This window comes from Scyliorhinus canicula, chromosome 10 (assembly GCF_902713615.1).
Source record: "Scyliorhinus canicula chromosome 10, sScyCan1.1, whole genome shotgun sequence".
NCBI classification, from domain to species: domain Eukaryota; kingdom Metazoa; phylum Chordata; class Chondrichthyes; order Carcharhiniformes; family Scyliorhinidae; genus Scyliorhinus; species Scyliorhinus canicula.
This window is the reverse complement of record NC_052155.1, coordinates 190846448-190873946: the sequence shown is the minus strand read 5'-3', so window position 1 is coordinate 190873946 and position 27499 is coordinate 190846448. Positions and strand designations below refer to the sequence as shown.

The following is a 27499-nucleotide window of genomic DNA, read 5'->3' as shown; positions in this document are numbered from 1 at the left end:
ACAAAACATCAATGTAGTCTCTCCAGAAAAGGCTAAAAACATTTTTAATCGTTTAAGGCACCCAGTCAGTTGTACAGATTCTTATCCTTTTTAAAAAAAAAACATTTGAACACATTGGCTGTAGTGTATGAAGAAAGATTAATACTGTTACATTAATATGATTCACGAAACAAAAACATGATTGCCACAAAAATGTTGCAGTTCACTGTCCAGACAGGGTGAGCAGAGACACAGGAAGACTTAGTATCGTATCATCGGGAGGGAAGGGGTTCGGGGTGGGGGCGATCAGTGAGTAATTGACTGTCTGATTCATACTGTCTGACAATTTGCTTTAAATAATCAAAAATAAATCTTTAAGTTAAATATATTTGGTGTTATTTATTTTCTGTTTGTTCAAGCAATTTGGATTATACATAAAAAGATAGCTAGTGACCCCAGGTAAACATGGAAAGAATTTAAGGGCAAGCTTTGAGGGTTATTTGTTTTGAGATGGCTGCAAATGACCAACAAGGATTTGCATTATGCAATTCTCAGTAACGCACACCACCCTGCAATTTAAAATGCCCACCAATTTACTTTCTTCTTAAAAACACTTTGGGCCCCACAAAGATTGCAGATTATTCAGGTTATCAAAGCAGCAGTTGTTTTGGGAGAATCTCTAATTGTACAGTGAGTTTACACTATGTTATTCAATCCACCAGTGGCTGTGGAAAAGGGGTTTGCTGTTTAAAGCATGGCTCACAACCAAGTGTCCAGGCACAGGGCAGCTGCACTGAAGGATTACTTGTGGGTTTTTCACACTGACTCGCTAAGAACAGCATCAAGGGTCTATGTTCAAACATTAATAAATGAGTCAATGTTTTCTCTGGCAGCGAGGCAGTGGAGCTAGTGGAAGCCCGAGGCAAAGTACGAAACAAGTTTGGTTTGAGTTTTCGCAGTGGAATTATAATCAGCACACTGAATTTCCCATCTTTATAATTCTTAGTTGCATATTAAAATAAAAATTATACCCTAACTTTGCTCAGCACCTTACAGAAAAATATTCTTCCTGTTGGTGGTTATGAATCACACAAAGATTCCATTCTGAATATGGGTATTTCCACAATATTATTGCACGAGGTTTCTGCCAATCAGCATCTCCATGGTTTCCGCTGCCTCAACATTGGCAACTGGTAATGCAGATAGATGTGAAGGATAATTAAACATGAACAGCAATCGCTGACTGATGCCTCTATTCAGTGTGAACTCAGACAGCAGATTTGTCTGATTGATTCCACACCCAAAAAAAGTTTCCCCCCCCTCCATTGCCAAGCGCAACGTAATCTTGGGACTGATTCAGGACAACATTCAACCATCAAACTAACCACGTTGGTACAGAAACAGAATGTTAGTTAAACCGATTACATACAGTCGGTGTGCCAAATGTATTTAAACATTATTTTAGGTTTTATAGGAAAGAAAATAAACATCCTTTAAGGAAAGACTACATTCTACCATTACAAACACAGGCACAATACTCCAATCATGGCAGGATAACAACCAGGAAGAACTACCAAGTGGACAGAGGTAGTTATGAGGTAATAAGTTCTACTGATGCCGTTCGGAGAAGAACGAAAATAAGCAGAGTGGAATTCAAATGTAAAATTGGACAAAAGCTCAAAGCTAAAGGGTTTCTATTAAATAATAAAAGGCAGATCTCAGAAAGAACGTTTACAGGCTGCCACTCGGAAACACCGACAAACTACACAGGAGGCCGGTTTTTTAAAAATCCAAGACTTTAAGCAGCTATGGTAAGAGTTCCGGGTTTGGGGAAATAGTCCTGAACAGAGGCAGCTGGAGAAACGGAATCATTTTGGGGATTTCACCATTTTGAATCAACGTATCTCTTGCACAGACTTTGTTCTAGCGCTGATTAACTGTCCACTTTTTCCAGAAGATCGTCAATATATTCCAGCACTTCACCCTGCACAGGAAGAACAAACATCAGTTCTCAGGCCACAACCGGATTTACTCTATAACTTTAGGCTCATTCACTGTTAGCTCTATTGTAAAACGACATGTGCACAGACATGCACATGCACAGACACACACTGACAAGACGCATGTGTGCACGTATACACACACACATAGGCGCGCACACAAACAGATTTGTTCTTCCTGTGAAATAATTGTTTTGGTTTTAAAATAAGTCATTACAAACTCTAACAATAAAACATATTTCTTATATTTAATTTTGGTGACATTTATTTGTAATGAATACAGACTCTAGTCACTTGCAGGACTGAACAAGCACCAGGTTGGCGCACAATTCAAGTGCTGAATCTCGTCACTTCCCACTGAAAGCAATTTGTTACAACTTTCATCCTCCATCCCAACAATTATAAAGGATTGTAGTTTACAATCGATGTTTTCATTTTAGATCACACGGGCGTGCAGGTCCACAGATCCTTAAAAGTGACAGCACAGGTGGAAATGGTGGTAAAGAAAGCAATGGCATGCTTGCCTTCATAGGACGGGGTATCGAGTATAAAAGCACGAAAATTATGTTACAATTATATAGAACGTTGGTTAGGCCACATTTGGAATACGGTGTCCCATTCTGGTCACCGTACTACCAGGAGGACGTGGAAGCTTTGGAGAGAGTACAGAAAAGGTTTACCAGGATGTTGCCTGGTATGGAGGGTATTAGCTATGAGGAGAGATTGAATAAACTGGGATTGTTCTCCATAGAAAGGCTGAGGGGCGACCTGACAAAAGTTTATAAAATTATTAGGGGTATAGATAGGATGAACAGTTGGGAGGCTTTTTCCCAGGGTGGAAAAATGACTATTACAAGGGTCACAAGTTCAAGCTGGGGGGGGGGGGGGGGGGGGAACGGTTCAGTGGAGATGTGCGGGGGAAGATTTATTTATTTATTTTACACAGAGGGTGGTGGTGGCCTGGAATGCACAGCCAAGTGAGGTGGTTGAGGCAGATACGTTAGCGACCTTTAAGAGTTATCTGGACAGGCACATGAACAGACGGGTATAGAAGGATACAGGCGGTTGGTCTAGACAGGACACGTGATCGACGCAGGCTTGGAGGGCCGAAGGGCCTGTTCCTGTGCTGTATTGTTCTTTGTTCTTATGGATTAACCACATGCTTTAGAACCCAACTATTAAACAATTGAAATATTGAATTAAAATTTACATTCTGTAATTATATATATGCTGTCTGAAGATTGTGTGGTTGGATTGATTTGTCTACATCATTAACACAAATTTGGAAAGCCGAGAGCAATTAAACACAAAATAGCAACAACTGCACCTATGTGAGCTGACACAACAAGGTATGTGTGAACTTCAGATAGTGTTTCTGCATCCAAAAGGGGAACGCACACAACACACACACCTATATTTATCAATGACACGGATCATCAATACAGGTATTCAATAAAAGGTCACAGTATTACAAATTATGAATAGACTGATCTCTTGATTTAAGCCTATATTGCTTTACAACCAAAGATTAAATTAGCTGTTGATAAGCAAATTGCTGAGGATGCTGGGAATCGGAATTAAAGGTTAGATTAGCCATTTCATTCTGTAGTAATCCTGGCTGCAGTTCCGGATATGGGGCAGCTTCAAATATTTACACAGAGATCCAGTATACAATCAGGTTATTAAAATTTATGAGCTACAATGGTGTCTGGAAAAAGAACACAACCCAAACCATGTTAGCACTATTGCCCGAACACATACTCTTGCAGTGATTGAATAGAAACTGATTCCAGTTTGTTCACTTAGTCTCGTCTCCCGTCTAAAATGAAATATGTTAAAAATAAATATAGAAAGGATAATGCGATTACAATCCAATTTTCTATGTCATTCATTAAATTAAGAAAGTGATCAAATTTGAAATTTGTTGATGTTCTAGAGGAAGATGATCCACACTGCTCTGTTCCAGAGCTCTGGACCCACACTGCTCTGTTCCAGAGCCCTGGGCCCAAACTGCTGTGTTCCAGAGCCCTGGGCCCAAACTGCTGTGTTCCAGAGCCCTGGGCCCACACTGCTGTGTTCCAGAGCCCTGGACCCACACTGCTGTGTTCCAGAGCCCTGGACCCAAACTGCTGTGTTCCAGAGCCCTGGACCCAAACTGCTGTGTTCCAGAGCCCTGGACCCAAACTGCTGTGTTCCAGAGCCCTGGACCCAAACTGCTGTGTTCCAGAGCCCTGGACCCAAACTGCTGTGTTCCAGAGCCCTGGACCCAAACTGCTGTGTTCCAGAGCCCTGGACCCAAACTGCTGTGTTCCAGAGCCCTGGGCCCACACTGCTCTGTTCCAGAGCCCTGGACCCACACTGCTCTGTTCCAGAGCCCTGGACCCAAACTGCTGTGTTCCAGAGCCCTGGACCCAAACTGCTGTGTTCCAGAACTCTGGACCCAAACTGCTGTGTTCCAGAGTTCTGGGCCCACACTGCTCTGTTCCAGAGCCCTGGACCCAAACTGCTCTGTTCCAGAGCCCTGGACCCACAGTGCTCTGTTCCAGAGCCCTGGACCCACAATGCTCTGTTCCAGAGCCCTGGACCCACAATGCGCTGTTCCAGAGCCCTGGACCCACACTGCTCTGTTCCAGAGCCCGGGACCCACACTGCTCTGTTGCAGAGCCCTGGACCCACACTGCTCTGTTCCAGAGCACTGGACCCACACTGCTCTGTTCCAGAGCCCTGGACCCACACTGCTCTGTTCCAGAGCCCTGGACCCACACTGCTCTGTTCCAGAGCCCGGGACCCACACTGCTCTGTTCCAGAGCCCTGGACCCACACTGCTCTGTTCCAGAGCTCTGGACCCACACTGCTCTGTTCCAGGGGCTGGTTTAGCTCACAGGGCTAAAACGCTGGCTTTTAAAGCAGACCAAGCAGGCCAGCAGCACGGTTCAATTCCCGTACTGGCCTACCCGGACCGGCGCCGGAATGTGGTGACTAGGGGCTTTTCACAGTAACTTCATTGAAGCCTACTCATGACAATAAGCGATTTTCATTTTCATTTCAGAGCCCTGGACCCACAATGCTCTGGTACAGAGCTCTAAACCTAAAATCTGACTCGACACAAGTGACAAGTGGAAAGTGTTTTTGTACCAACACTAAACCTGAAGTGTAACTGTATGTGTAACAAGTCGTGCAATACCACACAGACATGATGTAGATTTAGCCTGATACAAAGTGGTTTCAGCTTCACATCATAACTTCAACCGGTGCAGTGCAAATCAGGTACATTGAGGTTCAAACTGCCTGAAGCAAAGCAGATTAGTCGCCACCTTGAAAGAGCCTCAGTCCGGTTTGCTCTGAATTCAGGCTACAGTCAGTGTACCTAGCAAGCAGCAAACCACTCTTTATGATGCTAGTTTGAACAGAGCCTGCATTGATGATCTTCCACTTTACATTCAGATTAAATTTAGGTCCTGCTCAGTAATAAATACCCTTCCACTGAACACCAGTTAAATCCATGAGCAGTTACTCCAAAATATTCCAATTAAATCCAAGACTGAACTTTTTTTAAAAGCAGAAATATGTCATTTGGAACATATCCTAGGACCCACCTGAATATGGTCCACTCTCCATTGATGTTTTCTCTTAGTTTAAGATGGTAATTGTATACTCTACGCTTAGAGTTTATATTGGTAGCTTCATGTTACTGTTAAAAGTTCAGTTCTTCTTGCAAGCAAACAGGGATATCTTCACACACACGAGAAATATGTGCTCAATATACCTGCTGTGGGTTAGACATTTGAAGTACATTTTGACATGCTATTATTAGACACATTTACCACACCAGCTGAGGTGGAAGGTTTCTCATTTTAGCAAACTACATAAAGATATTAAATATACTCTGTGGCAACATTATTTTTAAACACGGATGAGATGCAAGATGCAAATCCCTGAATTACAACAAACTGAATCTCTGAAAAGTCCCTGACACCTTCAATCTGAACTCATTTGTGCTCAGTAACCATCCAGGGAATTGCAACAAGGGCCAGTGTTCTCTTTCACTGGGAAATCAATCTCATGTATACCAGTGTTTAACTTGGAAATTAACCTCATGTCCAACAGTGCGAAGCTCAGGAAATCGTACCTAATGTCCATTTGGGACACTAACCCATGCTCTCGCTGAGAAATTTCTGTCACAAAAGAATTCCCATGCAAACAAAAAAGGGACAAGGACTGCAGATTCATGGGAACACCTCCACCTGCAAGTTGCACTCCAAGTCACACACCATCCTGACCAGGAATTGTCGCCATTCTTTCACTGTCCCTGGGTCAAGAACCGGGTGCAACTCCCTCCCGAACAGCACTGTGGGTGTACCTACACCGCATGGGCTACAGCGGTTCAAGACAGCAGTTCAAGACAGCAGCTCACCACCACCTTCTCAAGGGCAACTGAGATGCACAATAAATGCTGGCCTAACCAATGAAGCCCACATTGCGAAAAATTAATGAGATATACTAATTCACAGCCTGAATTATTCTTCCAAAGCACAAAGCTCAGCATTTCAATAAATAACTACATATAATGACTGTTCATTACTTATTGCACGGTAGTCGTTTGGTATGGATTGCTCCCACCTTGAAAGGAAAATTTACAGCACCAGAAAACGCACTTACAATTCCTCCAAAGGATTGGTTACTCCTGTAGTGTGACTAACCAAGAAATGTATATGGAGGGTGCAGGAAAGTGCGATTAGACTGGGTGGGATATTAATGGGTAAACGGAGTGAGCAGGACAATGGGGTGAGACTGGGAACCCAAATTGGGGGGAAATAACAGCATAGAGCTGATGGGCTGAACAGCTCCTCACTGTTGTAACAACTTTTGATTCAGTAATTTACTTTCGAATTAGTTTTCTAATTATTACTAATTAATAGAAACGTTTTGTATTCTCTTTATAAAGCAGCATGCACGTGACCAGATTAAAAAATATATATCTGGAGGTTAAGTCTGACATTGTACAATAAATGGTATCCAAACTGCAAATCTTATTTTTAAAAGACAGTTTAAATTTATTTATTGATGATTCACTGGGAATTTAATATAACTAAAGATCAATAACATTTTTGTCATAGATACCAGCGAGATGAGAGATAGCAGTGCTGTAATATTCCAAATTTATATTTGGGGAATATTTGCAGGGCCATTAAATTTCTGGATTGAGAGATTAAAACTGGCAGAGAAACTGTTGCAGAATCAGATGGCACAGCCTCATGCGAGGATAGCCCAGCCTCACCATATCTAACCGAACGTGGAGCAGCAAACTCAGTCCAAGAACCTGCATCAAACACGTCCTTCAATATCGACACAGGTTTTCACAAACAGGCAGTTCTAAGCGCCTCATTATCACAGGGTCCTATACAGATAGCCCAGGGAAGAAGGTTAACAAAGTACTCCCTGCTCATCTTGCCCTCATTAATCTGTGATTCCTTATTTACTGTAGCAGCAATGGGGTATCAAAGGAACGTCTCTGCCATTTCTCTACACTTTTGAGATCTTCTTCTGTTACTCACAAGAAATTCCTATTTTCAATTTCAATGAACAAGGTGACTAGGGAAAGAATAGATGGGCTGGTTTCCCATTACCTGCCTTATGTGTTTAAAGGAAACACAAATGCTCGTTCCCAAAGAATCCACCACCTGGAATCAGCTCTTGTCCCCCAGGTTGCCTGCTCGCCCGGCTATATTGTGTTTAAAGCTGTATCTGAACTGTGAAATCTACAGACTTCATTCAGAATGACCTTCCAAGCCCAATCATTTCTCTGAGCAGTGTTTTCAAAATGGAAGCAGCACTAACAGATGAAGAATGTTGTCCGAAACCTTTGTAAATTAAGTCTCACTTGGTTAAGCCAAAGTGCAGTGTTTGCCACCACCTGGTGGTGATGTTGTGTAAATGACCTGCTGGAGTCTGACAGAAACAACAGAATGATCAGAACGCAAAGTTTGAAAAACATCTAAGAGTAATAAAATTGTAAATAATATTCACTTTTACTGGTATTTTACTGTTGGGAGTAAAAACTCAGAAAACATTCACATTTTTATTTATTCCTTCTTGGGATGTGGGCGTTCACTGGCTGGGCCAGCATTTGTTGCCCATCCCTAATTGCCCTTGAACTGAGTGGCCGTTTCAGTGGGGGGGCAGTTAAGAGTCAACTGCATCGCTGTGTGGGTCTGGAGTCACATGTAGGCCAGACCGGGTAAGGTCGGCCGATTTCCTTCCCTAAAGGACATTAGTGAATCAGATGGGTTTCACAGATTCTTTTATTGAATTCAAATTTCACCATTTGCCGTGGTGAGATTTGAACGTAGGGCCCCAGAGAACTGGGTCTCTGTATTTCCAGTGACAATGCCGCTAACTCCACTGCCTCCCCATACAGATTGATTCATTTGTCTCGGGGATTGTGTGAATAACGTCATCCGCGTTCAGATATCTTTAGCAAGTAAACTTTCACCAGTGTAAATTGAAGTCTACCTGGATAAATCTTGCCCATTTCTTACACATTCTTCCTGTTAGTCTGTGAGATAATGGCTTCCTCAGCCTCATACAGAGTGAGTGCGCAGTGCATACTCCTGAGAGCAGACAAGAGGTGAACAGGGAGTTATCAATCAGAAAGCACCAAATTCTATTCCTCTCCCTTCTCAAGACAGCATAATTTGACGGGTAGGAACTTTCAACTGGAAACAGTCACTGGCACGCTGGGATAATAGCGAGCACCTTCTTAAAAGTTCCTTTGATTTGATTGATAATGTAGATAGGAAGGCAACAACCCATGGTGAAGTCTGTAACACACCATTCCCTGCACAGGGATCACTTGACACTTCTCACAGGGAGTGGGGCTGGAGATCTCGTATGGAGCAATATCAGGAGAGTTGTGTAGCTGCTGCCCTCTCAATGAAACATTGCATCAAATCCACACATTGTTTCCCATCAAAGCTTATCTAGTTGATCAATAATTCCTACAATGGGTTCTGGTTACTTACTTCATCGTCAGCTTGTAGATGCTGTTTAGCAAATTCATACATCTGCAACTGAAACGTGGTCTGGTTGTAATATCGCAAAGCTTCCTGAAATTAAACAGCGGAATCAGAGAACACTTTCATTTAACAGCATTGCCCAACGATTAAATTATTGTGTAATCACAAATCTGGCCAAAATAAACTCAGTGCACTCCAGAAGCTAATTCAGTTCATGGTGTGCTTTGAGAAGTTTTAATAACACCATTAAACATTAGATTTACAAATGTTTGATATTTTCTTGGCTTCCTAGATTATCTCTTAACTCAAGGGGATATATGAAATGAAAATGAAATGAATGAAAATTGCTTGTCACGAGTAGGCTTCAATGAAATAACTGTGAAAATCCCCTAGTCGCCACATTCCGGCGCCTGTTCGGGGAGGCTGGTACGGGAATCGAACCGTGCTGCTGGCCTGCTTGAAAAGCCAGCGATTTAGCCCAGTGAGCTAAACCAGCCCCTAAAAATGAAATGAAATGAAAATCGCTTATTGTCACAGGTAGGCTTCAATGAAGTTACTGTGAAAAGCCCCTAGTCGCCACATTCCGGCGCCTGTTCGGGGAGGCTGGTACGGGAATCGAACCGTGCTGCTGGCCTGCCTTGGTCTGCTTTAAAAGCCAGCGATTTAGCCCAGTGTGCTAATCCAGCCCCATTAAGGAATCATTGCCCTATTAAAACCCATTAACAACATTCAGTGCAGGTTATCTGCACATTAATAACATACTGGTCTGGGCAGGAAATCTTCCTCTGTCAGGCCCCATTTCTCTTTATGGTATTGGTAATACACCAAATTCTGCTTCATCACAGAATCTTCAGGATCAAACAGCAAGTAGGTCACTACACATGGAGCTGCATTCTTCATATTGTCAACTGCAAAACATAAGACACAGTATGGTCAAAAACAACAGTAGCAGGTTTACCGAGTGAGTGTTCAATGTTGTACAATGTCACACCAAGTGTCAACTCAATTTCCATTAGGCATCATAGCAGTGCTCACAAAAATGAGTGTCTGGTCGACACACCTCCTTCAACTGGCAACACTATAATCAAAGCATCGCCTTGCTGTGTAGGATCTTACCATGCAAAATATCTGCTGCACTGCAGGAGGGGCAGTATCGAGGGAGTTCCGCTCAGCGCTGGCCCCTCGTGCATCCTGGCGCCCCCTCAGCATTGCTCCTCCAGCAGCACAGCGCCCCCCCCCCCCCCCCCCCCCCCCTCAGCGCTGGCCCCCCGGCAGCACAGCGCCCCCTCAGCACTGCCCCTCCGGCAGCACAGCACCCCCTCAGCGCTGCCCCTCCGGCAGCACCCCCCCCCCCCCCCCCCCCCTCAGCACTGCTCCTCCAGCAGCACAGCACCCCCTCAGCGCTGCGCCCCCTCAGCACTGCTCCTCCGGCAGCACGCCCCCCCCCCCCCCCCCCCCCAAGCACTGCTCCTCCAGCAGCACCCCCCCCCCCCCCCTTCAGCGTTGGCCCCCCGGCAGCACACACCCCCCCCCCCCCCTCAGCACTGCGCCCCCTCAGCGCTGCCCCTCCAGCAGCAGCAACCCCCCTCCTCCCCCCAAGCACCGCTCCGGCTGCGCCCCCCCCCTCCTCTGGCAGCACGGCGCCCCTGCAGCACCATGGTGCCCCCTCCCCCGGCACTGTCCATTTCCCCCTTAGTACCATAGTGATACATCAATTTGGACCATGTGGGTTGAACCATGACCTGATGATAGAGGTCAGAGAGCTAAGCCTGATACAGAGGGTGGCCCCTTTCTGATGTGCAAAACCCTGTAATTGAATGCGTTCATTCCCTTTGAGATTCACTGGCCTCAATATATATCCCACACGAGGGACTGCAGACGTGGAGTTAGATCCACGGGTACAACAAAGAAAATTACAGCACAGGAACAGGCCCTTCGGCCCTCCCAGCCTGCGCCGATCCAGATCCTTTATCTAAACCTGTCTCCTATTTTCCAAGGTCTACTTCCCTCTGTTCCCACCCATTCATATACCTGTCTAGATGCTTCTTAAATGATGCTATCGTGCCCGCCTCTACCACCTCCGCTGGTAAAGCGTTCCAGGCACCCACCACCCTCTGCGTAAAAAGCTTTCCACACACATCTCCCTTAAACTTTTCCCCTCTCACTTTTAAATCGTGACCCCTTGTAACTGACACCCCCACTCTTGGGAAAAGCTTGTTGCTATCCACCCTGTCCGTACCTCTCATAATTTTGTAGACCTCAATCAGGTCCCCCCTCAACCTCCGTCTTTCCAACGAAAACAATCCTAATCTACTCAACCTTTCTTCATAGCTAGCACCCTCCATACCAGGCAACATCCTGGTGAACCTCCTCTGCACCCTCTCCAAAGCATCCACATCCTTCTGGTAATGTGGCGACCAGAACTGCACGCAGTATTCCAAATGTGGCCGAACCAAAGTCCTATACAACTGTAACATGACCTGCCTACTCTTGTACTCAATACCCCGTCCGATGAAGGCAAGCATGCTGTATGCCTTCTTGACCACTCTATCAACCTGCGTTGCCACCTTCAGGGTACAATGGACCTGAACTCCCAGATCTCTCTGCACATCAATTTTCCCCAAGATCCTTCCATTGACCATATAGTCCGCTCTTGAATTTGATCTTCCAAAATGCATCACCTCGCAATGGCCTGGATTGAACTCCATCTGCCATTTCTCTGCCCAACTCTCCAATCTATCTATATTTTGTTGTATTCTCTGACAGTCCTCCTCGCTATCTGCAACTCCACCAATCTTAGTATCATCTGAAAACTTGCTAATCAGACCACCTATCTCCATTTTGAGACACTCCCTTCCACCACTACTCTCTGTCTCCTGTTGCCCAGCCAGTTCTTTATCCATCTAGCTAGTACACCCTGAACCCCATACGACTTCACTTTTTCCATTAACCTGCCATGGGAAACCTTATCAAACGCCTTACTAAAGTCCATGTATATGACATTTACAGCCCTTCCCTCATCAATTAACTTTGTCACTTCCTCAAAGAATTCTATTAGGTTTGTAAGACATGACCTTCCCTGCACAAAACCATGCTGCCTATCACTGATAAGTCTATTTTCTTCCAGATGTGAATAGATCCTATCCCTCAGTATCTTCTCCAACAGTTTGCCTACCACTGACATCAAGCTCACAGGTCTATAATTCCCTGGATTATCCCTGCTACCCATCTTAAACAAAGGGACAACATTAGCAATTCTCCAGTCCTCCGGGACCTCACCCGTGCTCAAGGATGCTGCAAAGATATCTGTTAAGGCCCCAGCTATTTCGACCCTCGCTTCCCTCAGCAACCTGGGATAGATCCCATCCGGTCCTGGGGACTTGTCCACCTTAATGTCTTTTAGAATACCCAAAACCTCCCCCTTCCGTATGACAACTTGACCGAGAGTATTTAAACATCCATCCCTAGCCTCAACATCCGTCTTGTCCCTCTCCTTTGTGAATACCGATGCAAAGTACTCATCAAGAATCTCACCCATTTCCTCCGAGTCCACGCATAAATTTCCTCTTTTGTCTTTAAGTGGGCCAATCCTTTCTCTAGGTACCCTCTTGCTCCTTACATACGAATAAAATGCTTTGGGATTTTCCTTAACCCTGTTAGCCAAAGATATTTCATGACCCCTTTTAGCCCTCTTTATTGCGCGTTTGAGATACGTCCTACTTTCCCGATATTCCTCCAAAGCTTCATCAGTTTTGAGTTGCCTTGATCCTATGTATGCTTCCTTTTTCATCTTAGCTCGTCTCACAATTTCACCCATCATCCATGGTTCCCTAATCTTGCCATTTCTATCTTTCATTTTCACAGGAACATGTCTGTCTTGCACTCTAATCAACCTTTCCTTAAAAGACTTCCACATTTCAAATGTGGATTTACCCTTAAACAGCTGCTCCCAATCCACATTCCCTAGCTCCTGCCGAATTTTGTTATACTCTGCCTTTCCCCAATTTAGCACTCTTCCTTTAGGACCACTCTCGTCTTTGTCCATGAGTATTCTAAAACTTACGGAATTGTGATCGCTATTCCCAAAGTAATCACCGACTGAAACATCAACCACCTGGCCGGGATCATTCCCCAATACCAGGTCCAGTATGGCCCCTTCCCGAGTTGGACTATTTACATACTACTCTAAAAAACTCTCCTGGATGCTCCTTACAAACTCTGCTCCATCTACGCCTCCAACACTACACGAATCCCATTCAATGTTGGGGAAGTTAAAATCTCCCATCACAACCACCCTATTGCTCCTACATTTTTCTATAATCTGTCTGCATATTTGTGCCTCTACTTCATGCTCGCTTTTGGGAGGCCTGTAGTAAAGTCCCAACAATGTTACTGCACCCTTCCTATTTCTCAGCTCCACCCATATTGCCTCAGTGCTTGAATCCTCCATCGTGCCCTCCTTAATCACAGCTGTGATATCATCTCTGACGAGTAATGCAACTCCTCCACCCCTTCTACCTCCCTCTCTATCCCTCCTGAAGCATCTATACCCTGGGATATTCAGTTGCCAGTCCTGCCCTTCCCTCAACCAAGTCTCAGTAATACCAATAGCATCATATTCCCAGGTACTGATCCAAGCCCTAAGTTCATCTGCCTTACCTGCTACACTTCTCGCATTAAAACAAATGCACCTCAGACCACCTTTGCCTTCATCATCTCTTCCCTGTCTACTCTTCCCCTTAGTCACATTGAGTTTATTGTCTCGTACCTTACTGGCTTTAGTTGCTGCTTCTTTACTGACCTCTAACTTCCTAATCTGGTTCCCATCCCCCTGCCACATTAGTTTAAAACCTCCCCAACAGTGTTAGCAAAAGCACCCCCTAGGACATTGGTTCCAGTCCTGCCCAGGTGTAGACCATCCGGTTTGTAATGGTCCCACCGCCCCAAAATTCTGAACCCCTCCCTCCTGCACCATCTCTCAAGCCACGTATTCATTCTGACTATTCTTGAATTTCTACTCTGTCCCGTGGCTCTGTTCTGTGAACTTTACAATGTCAACTTCACCATCAACCAGAGAAGCAACTGATCAGCTGACACGTCCACGTTCACTTGTATGAACGTTGCTGACAATTCTGTTTGTTTAATGATTTTAAACTCCTCCATTCCTCAAGTATGGTTTATGAGTTGCAAAGTACTCACGTTTATAATAAGCGAACTGCAAATAGTGGTACATTGTAGCTACAAATTTCTCCACAAAAAACCCTCCAATGACTGGAGTTAATTCAGGTTCACACTTGACTTTGCATTGCAGAACTTCAGCGTAATGTTCTGAAAATTAAAAGAACATTGTTTCTAATTCAGACACTGCAGGAGCACAAACTGACATCAGGCAGTTCCATTCATCAGACTCATCGCAAAACAGCAACAAACAGAAAAACAAACCAGAGTGCACAATAATTGACCTGGCTTTAAAATAAATTGTGTTTGCGATGAAAATTACATTTCTATTATCGGTAACTAGCTACACCGTGAAGTTGAGAGATTTATCCTGCCCCAACTGGGAAATATCTGACCTCAAAAGCAGAGTGTGTGGGGGAAGTAAGGAGATAGACGGGGGCAGGGATTAGACACAGGGGAAAGCAGAAGGATTTCAGCCAAGTGTAGTTCACATCTGGAGTATCTGCACCAACCTGCTATTGAAGGATAGAAATCTTTAAACTCCTTCACCTCTCGTGAACCCTCACAGGCAGCAATGCACTCATCGTATGTTTTGAGGTATTCAGGGATTGCTAGCTCCATGTCTGTGATAGACGTCGGGTAGTTCTCGCCATTGTAAGCTTTCACAGCTCGGATAAATAGATTCTAAAATCCAACAACATTCAGATTAGCAATGACTGTGGGCTGGTGTGTGTCCTGCATGTTGTGATGGGCATCAAGTTTATCATCACAACCTCCTAATGTGCTGGGACCCCAGTCACTATCAGCTGACACACAGTGTGAGGATGCAAAAAACTTAGTGAGTTACCATCAGCAGCAAGATGCCCCCTGACGCCATATTCTGACGAGTGTTTTACAAGAAGTAACTTTACTCAACCACCCTAACACTGCAATAGACCAAACACGAGTCAGAAAAGGTCCGGGGGTTGTCTAACCTTTGAACTTCTTATTCTATAGCAGAGGATGAGAATGAAAATCTTTTCTTTAACAATTTAATGTTTGTCCAAGCAGCACTAAGCTGGGACTGGGTTATGTTCTGATAATGAAACGTGACCATTAACAATGCTTCTGGACAATTCCCAATGAACCCAAAATTCAGGCTCTTCAGTCCCACAACGACCTTCATCGTCTACCCCAGCGAGCTGCAAGCACTCAGTTATAGAGCACATTCAAGACTGAGACTGTTAGATTTTGGACACTAACGGAATGAAGGGATAGGGGAATATTGTTGATGTTCAGCAGGGAGGTTGATGGAGGAGTAGGATTGAAGGGTCAGATAATGGGCTTCTGCTATCTCCTACATCCCATTGCCTAACCACTGTGAGGCTGACAGGATTAATTTTACTCAATATTCTCTCCAACACCAATACCAACTACTCCATAAATCATCCATCTTCACTGCTGCCTTAGCACAAATCCTTCTGAAACCTTCACCTGTATCTTTGTTATCTTCAGACTTGACTATTTCAATAAATCTCTGGATGGATTCTCATCCTCCACAAATTGGAGCACATCCAAATTCTGCCAGCACCTGACCTCACACCAAGTCCCAGTTACTCAGGGCAGGATTCCCAGCCTCTGACCTGCTCCAGTAGCCACACTGTTAATGTGGCTAGTACAGTTCGGTTTTTGGTCAATGGCAACCTCCAGGATGTTGAAAGTGGGAGATTCAGTGAGGGTAATGTCACTGAATGTCAAGAGGAGGTGGTCAGATGGTCATTGGCACTTGTGCGCTCTTGCTGCATTTGGATATGGACTGCTTCAGTGTCCGAGAAATCGCAAATGGTGCTGAAGTCATCCGCAAACATCACCACTTCTCACCTTCTGGAAGGGAGGGAAGGTTATTGATGAAGCAGCTAAAAATGGGTCCAGGACACTACCCTGAAGAACTCCTGCAGTGAGCTGAGATGATTGCCTTCCAACCACCACAACCATCTTCCTTGTGCCGGGTATGACTCCAATCAGCGGATGGTTTTCCTCCCGATTCCCATTGACTCGGGTTTTGCTATGGATTCTTGATGCCACACTCGATCAAATGGTGCCTTGATATCAAGGAAGTCACGCTAATGTCACCTCAGGAGTTCAGCTCATTTGGTAGCAGTGGTTAGCACTCTTGCTTCACAGCGCCAGGATCCCAGGTTTAATTCCCAGCTTGGGACACTGTCTGCACATTCTCCCCCGTGACTGCGTAGGTTTCCTCCGGGTGCTCCGGTTTCCTCCCACAAGTCCTGAAAGACGTGCTGTTAGGTGAATTGGACATTCTGAATTCTCCCTCCATGTACCTGAACAGGTGCCAGAATGTGGTGACTAGGGTTTTTTCACAGTAACTTCATTGCAGTGTTAATGTGAGCCTACTTGTGACAATAAAGATTATTAAATTATTATTGCAAAAGGACTAAGTATAAAAGTAGAGATATGTTGTTGCAATTGTATAGGGTGTTGATGAGGCCACATCTGGAATATTGTGTCCAGTTTTGGTCTCCTTGTTTGAGGAAGGATGTGGTGGCATTGGAGGCAGTTCAGAGGAGATTCACCAGATTGATTCCGGGGATGAAAGGGTTCAGGTATGAGAGATTGAACAGTTTGGGCCTATACTGAAGAAGGAGAGGGGATCTGATCGAGTTATATAAAATACTAAAAGCAAACATAGACCAAATGTTCCCCCTTGTGGGGCAATCTAGAACGAGAGGTCGCAGATATAGGTTGAGAGGCGGGAGATTTAAAACTGAGATGAGGAAGAACTACTTCTTGCAGAGGGTGGTGAATTTGTGGAACTCGCTGCTCCATAGTGCGGTGGAATCTAAGTCACTAAATGGTTTCAAGAGGGAGTTAAATATATTTCTGATTAAAAAAACAGGTTAAATGGGATAAGAGGTAGAGGTGGGGAGGTGGATTTGAGACCATGAAGAGATTAGCCATGATCTGATTGAATGGCGGAGCAGGCAAGAAGGGCTGAATTGCCGGCTTCCGCTCATAATTCCTATGTTCCTATATGTTTCAGTCAATAATGTAATGAAGTCAGGAGATGAATGAACCTGGTGGAACCCAAACGGAGCATCAGTGGACAGGTTATTGCTGAATAAGTGCTGTTTGAAAGCACCGTCAATGACACCTTCCATCGCTTTGTTAATGATTAGGAGCAGACTGATGGGACAATATTGGCTGGGTTGGATTTATCCTGCTTTGCAAGTAAAGGACATACCTGGGCAATTTCCACACAGCTGGTTGGAAGTAGATATTGTTGCTGTGCTGGAGGTGGAAATGGATTATTCATTTGGCATTTCTGGCTAAAGGTGGTTTCAATAGATTTCTGGCCGGCCTTGTCTGTTGCACAGATGGGCTGGGCTGTCATCGAGGATAGGGAGATTTGTGGAGCCTCCTCCTCCAGCGAGTTGCTTCATTGTCCACCACCATTCATGACTGGGTGTAGCAGGACTGCACAGCTTAGATCTGATCCGTTGATTGTTTGTTTCCTTCCCCATGTTTGACCTGATGCACGAGACTTCACGTGAACACAAGTCAAAGTTGGGGACTCCCAGGGAAACTCCCTTCCCACTATATACCAACATGCCACCACCTCTGCGGAGTCTGTCCTGCCAGTGGGACAGGACGCATCAGCAATAGTGATGTCTGGGACATTGTCTGTAAGGTATGATTCCATGGGCATAAACTATGTCAGGCTGTTGCTTGAATAGTCTGAGAGACAACTCTCCCAATTTTGGCACAAGCGCTCAGATGTTACTAAGGAGGACTTTGCAGTGTTGACAGGGCTGGGTTTACTGTTGTTATTTCTCATTCCTAGGTAGTTGCTGGGTGTTCCATCTCATTTCATCCCTTATTGACTTTTCAATAGTGGTTTGATATAACGGAGTGGATTGGCAGACCGTTGTGGAGGTCATTTAAGAATCAACCATATTGTTGTGGGTCTGGAGTCAAATGTGGGCCAGACCAGGTCTGCATGGCAGATTTCCTTCCTTAAAGGGCATGGGGAAAGCAAATCGGTCTTTAAAAAAATTAGTCGACAATGGTTTCAACAGACTAGATTTGAACCCTTGTCCGCAGAACATTAGCCCGAGCCTCTGGATTACTAATCCAGAGACATTATCACCATGGCTCTTTTATTGCGTTTTCTACTCATTTCACCAACTTTAATGACCTATATATCTGCACACAAAACTCTCTTTCTGTTCCTCTTAGTAAAACTAAATTAAAACTACACCATGACAACAGCCTCCCCGGACAGGCGCCGGAATGTGGCGACTAGGGGCTTTTCACAGTAACTTCATTGAAGCCTACTCGTGACAATAAGCGATTTTCATTTCATTTCATTTCAGCAGAAGAAATGCAAATGGAAGTGCTTCAACAAATAATAACCAATTTTCACCCAATCATTAGCCCATTAGACTGCAGTACCAATAGGTTTAAACAAGGCTGGGAATGTCTGCTAGCTCAGAATAAACCCCTGTTGAATTACTATTTTCTGCATGAAATGTGCACCCATCAAAGGACCAAGACTAACACCACTCTGTCAATTTCCAAAGTCTGCAAATAATTGCATCTACTTGCCTCATAATTTTTCATCTCCAGGTCATTCATGAACTCATCAGAATCTGGCAGAGACTTGTAGTAAGCCATGTTCTGCTGCATCATTGCATCATCAGGATGCCTCTGAAGGAAGGTATAAGCTGCTGATATGGCTTTAGGAACATTCTGAACCTAAGTGCAAAAGAATAGAAACTTGTGGGGAATAGAAGATTATTACAAACTACCACAATCGCAAATGAGGAAATATGCATTTAAACCCCAAGTTTTAGACACAAATACAAAAACTAAATACGACAGATGCTGAAAATCTGGAATAAAAACAGAAAATACTGGACATGCTCAACAGGTCTGACAGTATCTGTGGAGAGAAACAGAGTGTTGGGCTTAAATTTCCTGGTCATGGGAACGGGAAGGAAGATTTGATGGACCGTTGGCCTCAGGAGGGGCCGGAAACTCCACCCAATGTTTCAGCTGTGATAACCCTTTTTCAGTTTGAGTACATTAACCACGTCAGCTTGGGGCATACAAAACTTTCCAAATCGGATCCTTCAGTGGCGAGCACCAGGTTGTCTGCTCCCATACTTTAAATATGTCAGCCAAACCATTGAAAAATACTGGGAGACGGGCGTGGCTGGAATGAGACTGAAGGGTGCAGAAAGAGCATCACTGGAGGATAGCAAGCAATCTAAATGGGCAGAGTGGCCTTCCTCTTCGGCAACCATCTAATCTTCTGGTTTTCATATTTTGCCTAATTACCGTTGGAGTGTCAGAAGGAACTATTTCAGAACATCCCTGCAGGAGATTAGTAACAGAGATTATACAAATGTCCATTGTGGGTTCGGAGATCAATAACCTTTCACATTCCAAGCTCTAAATCCTCGATTTTTATTCTGGAGGGTTTTTTTAAAAAAACAGGCTGATTCCACTCAGTTACAGTGTGTGAGCGTGTACAGTGAGCTTGGCAGGCTGTTAGACAGTGCTAAGTATCACAGACAAACCGGTCTCAATCTGCACATTCCAACACAAAAAGAAGTTGCTGAGCACAGGACGGAGTCGACATTTAACTAGTTGCACATTACTCAGGTTGGAAAATTACAGAGGACTGATTAAAGCTCCAACTGAAGCAGATGAAAGACCAAAAATAAATGGGTGGTGAACTTGTCTGAGAGACACTGCTAAAATAGCCTTAGAATAACAGCAAACCTGACATCTAGTGGAGCTCTTGCCAAAACACTAATGTATAAACTGGATGTCTGAAAGTTTCTGCAATGTGATTTGCCTTATAATTATTCAAAGTTCAGCTGCTCCTCTTCCTCATATCGGATGACTGCCCGTGAACGACAATGAAGATGGAAAACAGCGATGTTGGTTTACCACAAACACCCCCTCAAATAGACTGGCTGCATAACTCTGGAGTCTGAGGAATGAGCAATTGACAGTGAGGACAGGAGGGGGACACTGTAGCTCAATGCTTATAATACAAAATCCATCACCCCAGAGATTGAGTGTTCAAAATCCACCATTGCAAAATAGGGGATTATCTCGGTAAATTTACCTATAGGGAAAAAAAATTGCTGCTGGATTGTAATGAAAAACTCAACTGGTTCACAAACATCCTTCAGGTAAGGGGGCGGCACGGCGGTTAGCACTGCTGCCTCACGGTGTCAGGACCTAGATTCGATCCCGGCCTCGGGTCACTGTCCGTGTGGAGTTTGCACATTCTCCCCGTGTTTGCGTGGGTTTCATCCCCACAACCCAACAAGATGTGCAGGGTAGGTGGATTGGTCACGCTAAACTGCCCCTTAATTGGGGAAAACAAAGAATTGGGTACTCTAAATTTATAACAAAAAAAGATAAGGTACCAATTCTACCTCGATCCCAGTTTCCCTATACTGTGTGGTCGACTAATGCCCTTCAAGATCCTCAGGGATAGGCAATAAATCCAAATATATAAACACAAAGAAATGGTTTAACACCAGTATTTTGGGCCAATCGCTACATTAACCTGCAACGAGTGTTTGCCTTAAAAACTTTTATTAGCTTCCTTATGGCACATCACAAGGCTTCCTAGTCTCGAGTTTATCATGATTCAGGTCATCCGAGCTCTCATTTGATGGCAACATGGTGAAGCTGATTTTTGGGGTGGAGGTAAATGGTGGAGAAGGTTGGATGGCCTCCTTCTGTTCCTGTGACAAATACAACTGAATTGAAACATCAATCCTTACAACACATGGAGGTCTCCACCTCTTCAAATTTACCATTACTCATGGCATAAATCACGGGTTAGATTTAAAGTAACCTCAATGATTATTTTCTTTGTTCCATTCTAAATATATTAAAGCACATCTCAAAAGCTGTAACAGGTTGTTGGGATTGGAGAAAAATAGTGGACTAGAATGAGATGAATTCATGAAAGGATTTGAAACGGAGGACATGAATCTTGACATTAATAGTTGGGCACAGGAGCTAGTCCAGCTCAGGCAGACTGACAGCGATAATTGCACACGGTTGTGTACGCATATACAGAAGATGTTATGATCGCAGTTGATCTTATAGCTGGAGGGTAAGATCCCAGAATGGAACCCTGGCTCAGAGGCAGTGCAACAGAGTCACAGGACCCCTAATTAGTTATAACAAAAATATTTATTATGTATGCAAAACTTGGATGATACAATAGGCCTTGACTCTCTCTACCCCCCCCCCCCCCAAGATTTAAATATTAACATGGATTAAAAAATACATCTTAAGCTGCAATGGTCTCATTAGCACATAAAGTCTCACTTAAACACACAGGATGACTGTGGTCAAATACACACTGCTCTGAACTCATGTTAGTGTCTCTGGTTTTCACCTCAGAATCCCCCCAGATGATCGTCACGAGAGTTTCCAAACTACACCCGAAAATACATGCTTTAAATTCTTCTCTCATCATAATGCTTTCCCTTGGCGGTTTGCATTCTGAAATCCAGTCCAGGTTTTACAAATGATCACTTTCAAACAAAGCTTCAGCTCTACTTTTAACAGCGAAACCAGTCCAGAATTTCACACCAATCCCCTTAGGATTTCATTGTTTTGACTGCTGTATAAACTGCACACAATGCTTTAACATTTGATTTCACCCTTCTAGGCACAGAAGAAACTCAGCAACTTGTGACAACTACAACGTGTCTGGCTTCTTCAGGGAAACTAAAGCCATCTACAGTCAGAGTATCCGGGGACCCACTCCAATGAGAGCCAAAGACAGAGAGGCAGCCAGGCTTGCTGGACAGAGCATTGAGAACCTCTTCAACTATGCAGCCCTCGATGCCACCCTGTAACACACTACCCAGCACCATCTCTTTACCACCCCAGCTCACTGCGAGGTTGAAAAAGCCATACGTTGAAAAACAACAAGGTCTCCAGCACAGATGGATTCCCTGCTGATGTACGAAAGTATGGCAGAGAAGCGCTCTATACGCGAATACACAACCTCATCACCCTTGCCTGTAAGGAAGAGAGCATGCCGGAAGATCTCAGAGATGCCGTAATTGTGACCACCTTCAAGAAAGGAGTCGGGTCAGTTTGCGAAAATTACAGAGGGACTTCCCTATTCTCCGCCACGGGAAAGAATCTTTCTCCAGCACCTCCTTTCAGGGGCTGGAGAGCTGCTCCCCAAGTCTCTAGGGATTGTGGAACATCTTCCTCAGATTCGGCTGCCCGCAGAAATTCAACACCATTCTCTGCCTGATCCACGATGGCATCCAAGCAAAGATCCTCACCATCAAAACTACAAAAGACCCAATAAGAGTGCAAATGAGGGTCAAGCAGCGCTGCGCCACTGCACTGACGCTCTTCTCCATCTTCCTCACAACACTCCACCCCATCGCCATGAAGTTCCCTGCTGGAAACTGTTGAACGTCCAATGTCACTAGGCCAGAAACCACCACCCCAACTTCTGCCATCAAGCTGCAGTACGCAGATGACACCTGCTGTACGCATGCACAGAGGCTGAGCTACAATCCATTGTTGGCACATTCACCGTGGCATATGAGAGAATGGGCCTCAGACTAAACATCCAGAAAACAAAGGTTCTCTACCAGCCAGCTCCAGCCACACAATACTGCTCCTGACCATCAAGATCCATGGCTTGTTCCTGGACAACGTGGACCATCGTCCATACCGCAGGAACCTCCTCGTGGTGTGATCAGACATCAACAATGAAATTTAACAACGACTCCAATGCGCCACAAATCCCTGGAGATATCACCAATGTTGTCTCCGCAAAATCCTGCAAATCTACTGGCATTATGGCGTACCAATGAGAGAATCCTCTCCCAGGCCAATTTCCCCAGTATTGAGGCGCTGGTCACGCTCAACCTGCTGCGATGGGCAGGTCACATTGTCTGCACTCCTGACACAAGACTCCCAAAACAAGTGCTCTACTCCGAGCTCCGCAATGGCAAACGATCATTAGGAGGCCCGAGGAAACAGGACAAGGACACTCCAAAAGCCTCGCTAAATAAAAACAACATCCCCATTGACACATGAGAATAGTTTGCCTGGAACAACCAAATTGAAGAAACATCTGCAAAAGCACCAGTCACCTCGAGCATCAATGAAGCATAAATAGTGGAATGGGCACCAGAATCCAGAGCATCCCACCCACGCTTCATTGATCACCGCCTGCCCACCTGTGGCAGAGTCTGCGGCTCCAGGATTGGTCTATTCAGCCACATCAGAAACCACCCCCCCTCAAAGAGTGGAAGCGAGTCATCCTCAAACCTGAGGGACTGCCAAAGAAGAAGGCAATTTATATTGTCCAGGGATCACTACTAGGGGAGTGCACTGGGTCCGCAGGCTTGGTAGATGCAGTTAGGCTGCTGTCATTCCATTCTCTCTTACTCAGATTGGACATAATAGCTGCAGCTTTTGTGATCTGTATGTTTTCAACATCAAGTGACAGATTGCTGGTGACTGTGGAGCCTAGATATGGGAAGCTATTAACAACCTCCAGTGCCACACTGTAAATTTTGATTGGAGAGATCATCACTGATTGCAATAAACAGTTGGAGGGATAGGTGGAACTACCATCAGCTGTACTAATGCAGAACAATGCCAGCAGCACGGGTTCAATTCCCGTACCGGCCTCCTCGAACAGGCGCCGGAATGTGGCAACAAGGGGCTTTTCACAGTAACTTCATTGAAGCCTACTTGTGACAATAAGCAATTATTATTATAGGGAGAACATGGTCACCAAGTGAGCTCTGTACACCACAGAAATCCCACCCGTCATGAAACACCGAGCTGGATATCGAACTCACAGTGGAGTTTAGCAAAATTATTGACTTGCTTGCCATGAGCGAAGCTCCAGGTTCTGATGCTATACCACTCAAACTCATCAAGCACTCCTTCGGCATCTGCATGAACTTTTCTGTCTCTGCTGGTGGAGGGAGGCACCCCCCCAGGATGTGTGTGATACAAAGATTGAGATCCCGTATACAAACTAGCTTGACTCCAGCAAAACTGCGACAATTATAATAATCTTTATTGTCACAAGGCTTACATTAACACTGCAATGAAGTTACTGTGAAAAGTCCCTAGTCGCCACATTCCGGCACCTGTTCGGGTACACAGAGGGAGAATTCAGAATGTCCAAATTACTTAACAACACGTCTTTTCGGACTTGTGGGAGGAAACCGGAGCGCCCGGAAGAAACCCACGCAGACACGGGGAGAACGTGCAGACTCCGCACAGACACCCAAGCCGGGAATCAGACCCGGGACCCTGGTGCTGGGATGCAGCAGTGCTAACCACTGTGCTACCATATAGCGGGCTGGTGGGAAAAGCCAGTGTTGACCTGGTCAGACCGCAAATCCTGGGCCATCTTCTCAACCCAGGTGCTGTGAGAGAAAAGGGCCACCTGTTCAGGTTGATGGGGTCAGAGTGAGGAAGAGGAGCCGGCCATTCGGCCCCTCAGCCCTCCTACCCCAAGGCTGATGGGATTGTGATCCCTGTCTCCCCGGCCCACAATCACGGCTGTTTGATGCTCTCACCTTGAAGTAGGCGAACTGCAGGAAGCGGTACACCTCCCTGGTTTCGAAGTCGAGCAGTACCTGCCGGCTGGCCTGTGCCTGGCGGAAGGCGGGTAGGCCCTGCTTACAGCGGCGCAGGCAGCGGGCCCTCTGCAGGATGCTGCTGAAGAGCTGGAGCTCGGGGAAGGCAGTGAAGTGGCTGGCGGCCTGGGGCGACACTGTGCTGCAGTTGAGGTTGCAGAAGGCCTCACTATCCCGGAGCAGGCGGTACAGCCGGAGGCTCATTTCCAGGTAGTCCACACTCTCCTGCCACTTCTCGGCCGTGTACTGGTCCAGCGCGTGGCGGTAGGCCGACTCCAGCGGCATCAGCTCATCCCGGGGGAAGCTGCGGAAACTATACCGCTCATACTGAGCCCGGCCCGGCCCACAGCACAGCAGCAGCAGGAGGACCGAGAGGCCGGCTGGGCCCCGCACTCCGCTCCCATCCCGGCTCTCCCACATCCCGCTCGCTCTCCGCCACCTCAGCGCCGCCAGTCCCGGCTGCCTGACGGCTGATTGACACTGACAGCGGCCAATCACAGCGGGAGCTCCTATTCCCCTTCAATATTCTGTCCAATGGCGAAGCGGAATCGCCACGCCCGCCCCTGTCAGCCCCGCCCCTGTCAGCCTCGCATTCATCACTGGTGCCCCGCCCCCATCGCCCCGCCCCCATCGCCCCGCCCACTCCCCACCCCCAGAGCCGGGACTCCGCCCACAACCTGCACTGATTCTTGAAGCCGGAGCCCCACCTCCAAACTCAGGGGCGCCCACAGATTACTAATCCCGCCCTCTGACCCGCCCCCACACCAGGCCCCGCCCCCGGCCCCCGTTGCCGCCTCTAGCCCCTGGGGCCCGGGCCCCGCCCCCGGCCACCGGCCCCAATCCCCCCATCCACGTCCCGTTCCCAGCCCTTAGTGCCCCGACTCCGCCCCCGATCGCGCCCGCCCCCAGTCTGGCCCCGCCCCCGATCGCGCCCTGGCCCCGCCCCCGCCCCAAGCCACTTGCGCCCCGGCCCCGCCCCCGTTCGCGCTCCGGCCCCGCCCCAGCCCCTCGCGCCCCGCCCCCGTTCGCACCCGCCCCCAGCCTGGCCCGCCCCCGTTCGCACCCGCAGCCCCGCCCCTGGCCAGTTGGCGGTTGGAGTGGAGCAGACGCCATGCCTATCTCGCTGTCTGGTCTGGTTGTTGCCGCCGTGCTGGGGGCTGTGGTGAGGGGAAACCCGCCGCCTGTGGCCTTGGACGATGTTGCGGTGGAGACCAAGTTCATGCCCAAGGAATGCGTGCGGGCGGCCCAGCCCGGGGACTTCATCCGCTATCACTATGTGGGCAGCTTCCCCGGGGGAGAGCGCTTCGACTCCAGGTAGCAGGGGCGGGGGGGAGTTGTGGGTGGGGGGACGGGAGTAGTGGGGGGACGGGAGTAGTGGGGGGGAGGGGAGGGGAGCTGTGGGGGGAGGGGAGTAGTGGGTGGGGGAGGGGAGTAGTGGGTGGGGGAGGGGAGTAGTGGGTGGGGGAGGGGAGTAGTGGGTGGGGGAGGGGAGTAGTGGGTGGGGGAGGGGAGTAGTGGGTGGGGGAGGGGAGTAGTGGGGGGGACGGGAGTAGTGGGGGGGAGGGGAGTAGTGGGGGGGGAGGGGAGTAGTGGGGGGGAGGGGAGTAGTGGGGGAGGGGAGTTGTGGGGGGGGGGGACGGGAGTAGTGGGGGGAGGGGAGGGGAGGGGAGCTGTGGGGGGAGGGGAGTAGTGGGTGGGGGGAGGGGAGTAGGTGGGGGGTGGGGGGGGAGTAGGTGGGGGGGGTGGGGGGAGGGGAGTAGGTGGGGGGTGGGGGGAGTGGAGGGGGGGTGTTGGGGGGAGGGGGAGTTGGGGGAGGGGAGGGGGAGTTGGGGGAGGCTCTCAAGAAAGGAAGAAAAAGCTAAAACTACCACAACTAACCCACAGGATAACAAATGTCACCACCCACCCCAATTTCCCTATTTCAAAGAACAAAGAAAATTACAGCACAGGAACAGGCCCTTCGGCCCTCCCAACCTGCGCCGATCCAGATCCTTTATCTAAACCTGTCCCCTATTTTCCCTCTGTTCCCGCCCGTTCATATACCTGTCTCGATGCCTCTTAAATGATGCAATCGTGCCCGCCTCTACCACCTCCGCTGGTAAAGCGCTCCAGGCACCCACCACCCTCTGCGTAAAAAACTTTCCACGCACATCTCCTTTAAACTTTCCCCCTCTCACCTTGAAATCGTGACCCCTTGTAACTGACACCCCTACTCTTGGAAAAAGCTTGTTGCTGTCCACCCTGTCCGTACCTCTCATAATTTTGTAGACCTCAATCAGGTCCCCCCTCAACCTCCGTCTTTCCAACGAAAACAATCCTAATCTACTCAACCTTTCTTCATAGCTAGCACCCTTCATACCAGGCAACATCCTGGTGAACCTCCTTTGCACCCTTTCCAAAGCATCCACATCCTTCTGGTAATGTGGCGACCAGAACTGCACGCAGTATTCCAAATGTGGCCTAACCAAAGTCCTATACAACTGTAACATGACCTGCCGACTCTTGTACTCAATACCCCATCCGATGAAAGCAAGCATGCTGTATGCCTTCTTGACCACTCTTTATCAACCTGCGTTGCCACCTTCAGGGTACAATGGACCTGAACTCCCAGATTTCTCTGTACATCAATTTTCCCCAGGACTCTTCCATT

General features: G+C 46.8%; 2 protein-coding genes across 3 annotated transcripts in view; one reads left to right on the top strand and one right to left on the bottom strand.

Annotated features, from left to right (window-relative positions):
* Nucleotides 1-27: 27 nt before the first annotated feature.
* LOC119972871 (cartilage associated protein) lies at nt 28-25339 on the bottom strand. Of its 2 annotated transcripts, XR_005462166.1 has the most exons (8): nt 24790-25339; nt 18779-18928; nt 14686-14857; nt 14195-14323; nt 9758-9903; nt 9002-9085; nt 5576-5748; nt 28-1963 (listed from the first exon to the last, which is right to left on the bottom strand). XR_005462166.1 is itself a non-coding variant. In XM_038810393.1 (7 exons), exons 1-7 carry the CDS (start codon nt 25267-25269, stop codon nt 1913-1915), a joined length of 1212 nt encoding a protein of 403 aa, XP_038666321.1. In that variant the 5' UTR covers nt 25270-25336; the 3' UTR covers nt 28-1912. The 2 variants fall into 2 exon arrangements, 1 of the variants encoding a protein (XP_038666321.1); XM_038810393.1 differs by lacking the exon at nt 5576-5748 and having other exon boundaries at nt 24790-25336.
* A 575-nt stretch (nt 25340-25914) lies between these two features.
* Nucleotides 25915-27499, top strand: part of fkbp9 (FKBP prolyl isomerase 9) — a 37358-nt gene continuing 35773 nt past the window's right edge. Inside the window, exon 1 of the mRNA XM_038810392.1 lies at nt 25915-26163. Within this exon, the coding sequence (XP_038666320.1) occupies nt 25961-26163 (203 nt within the window). The 5' untranslated portion in view covers nt 25915-25960. The remainder of the gene's footprint in view (nt 26164-27499) is intronic.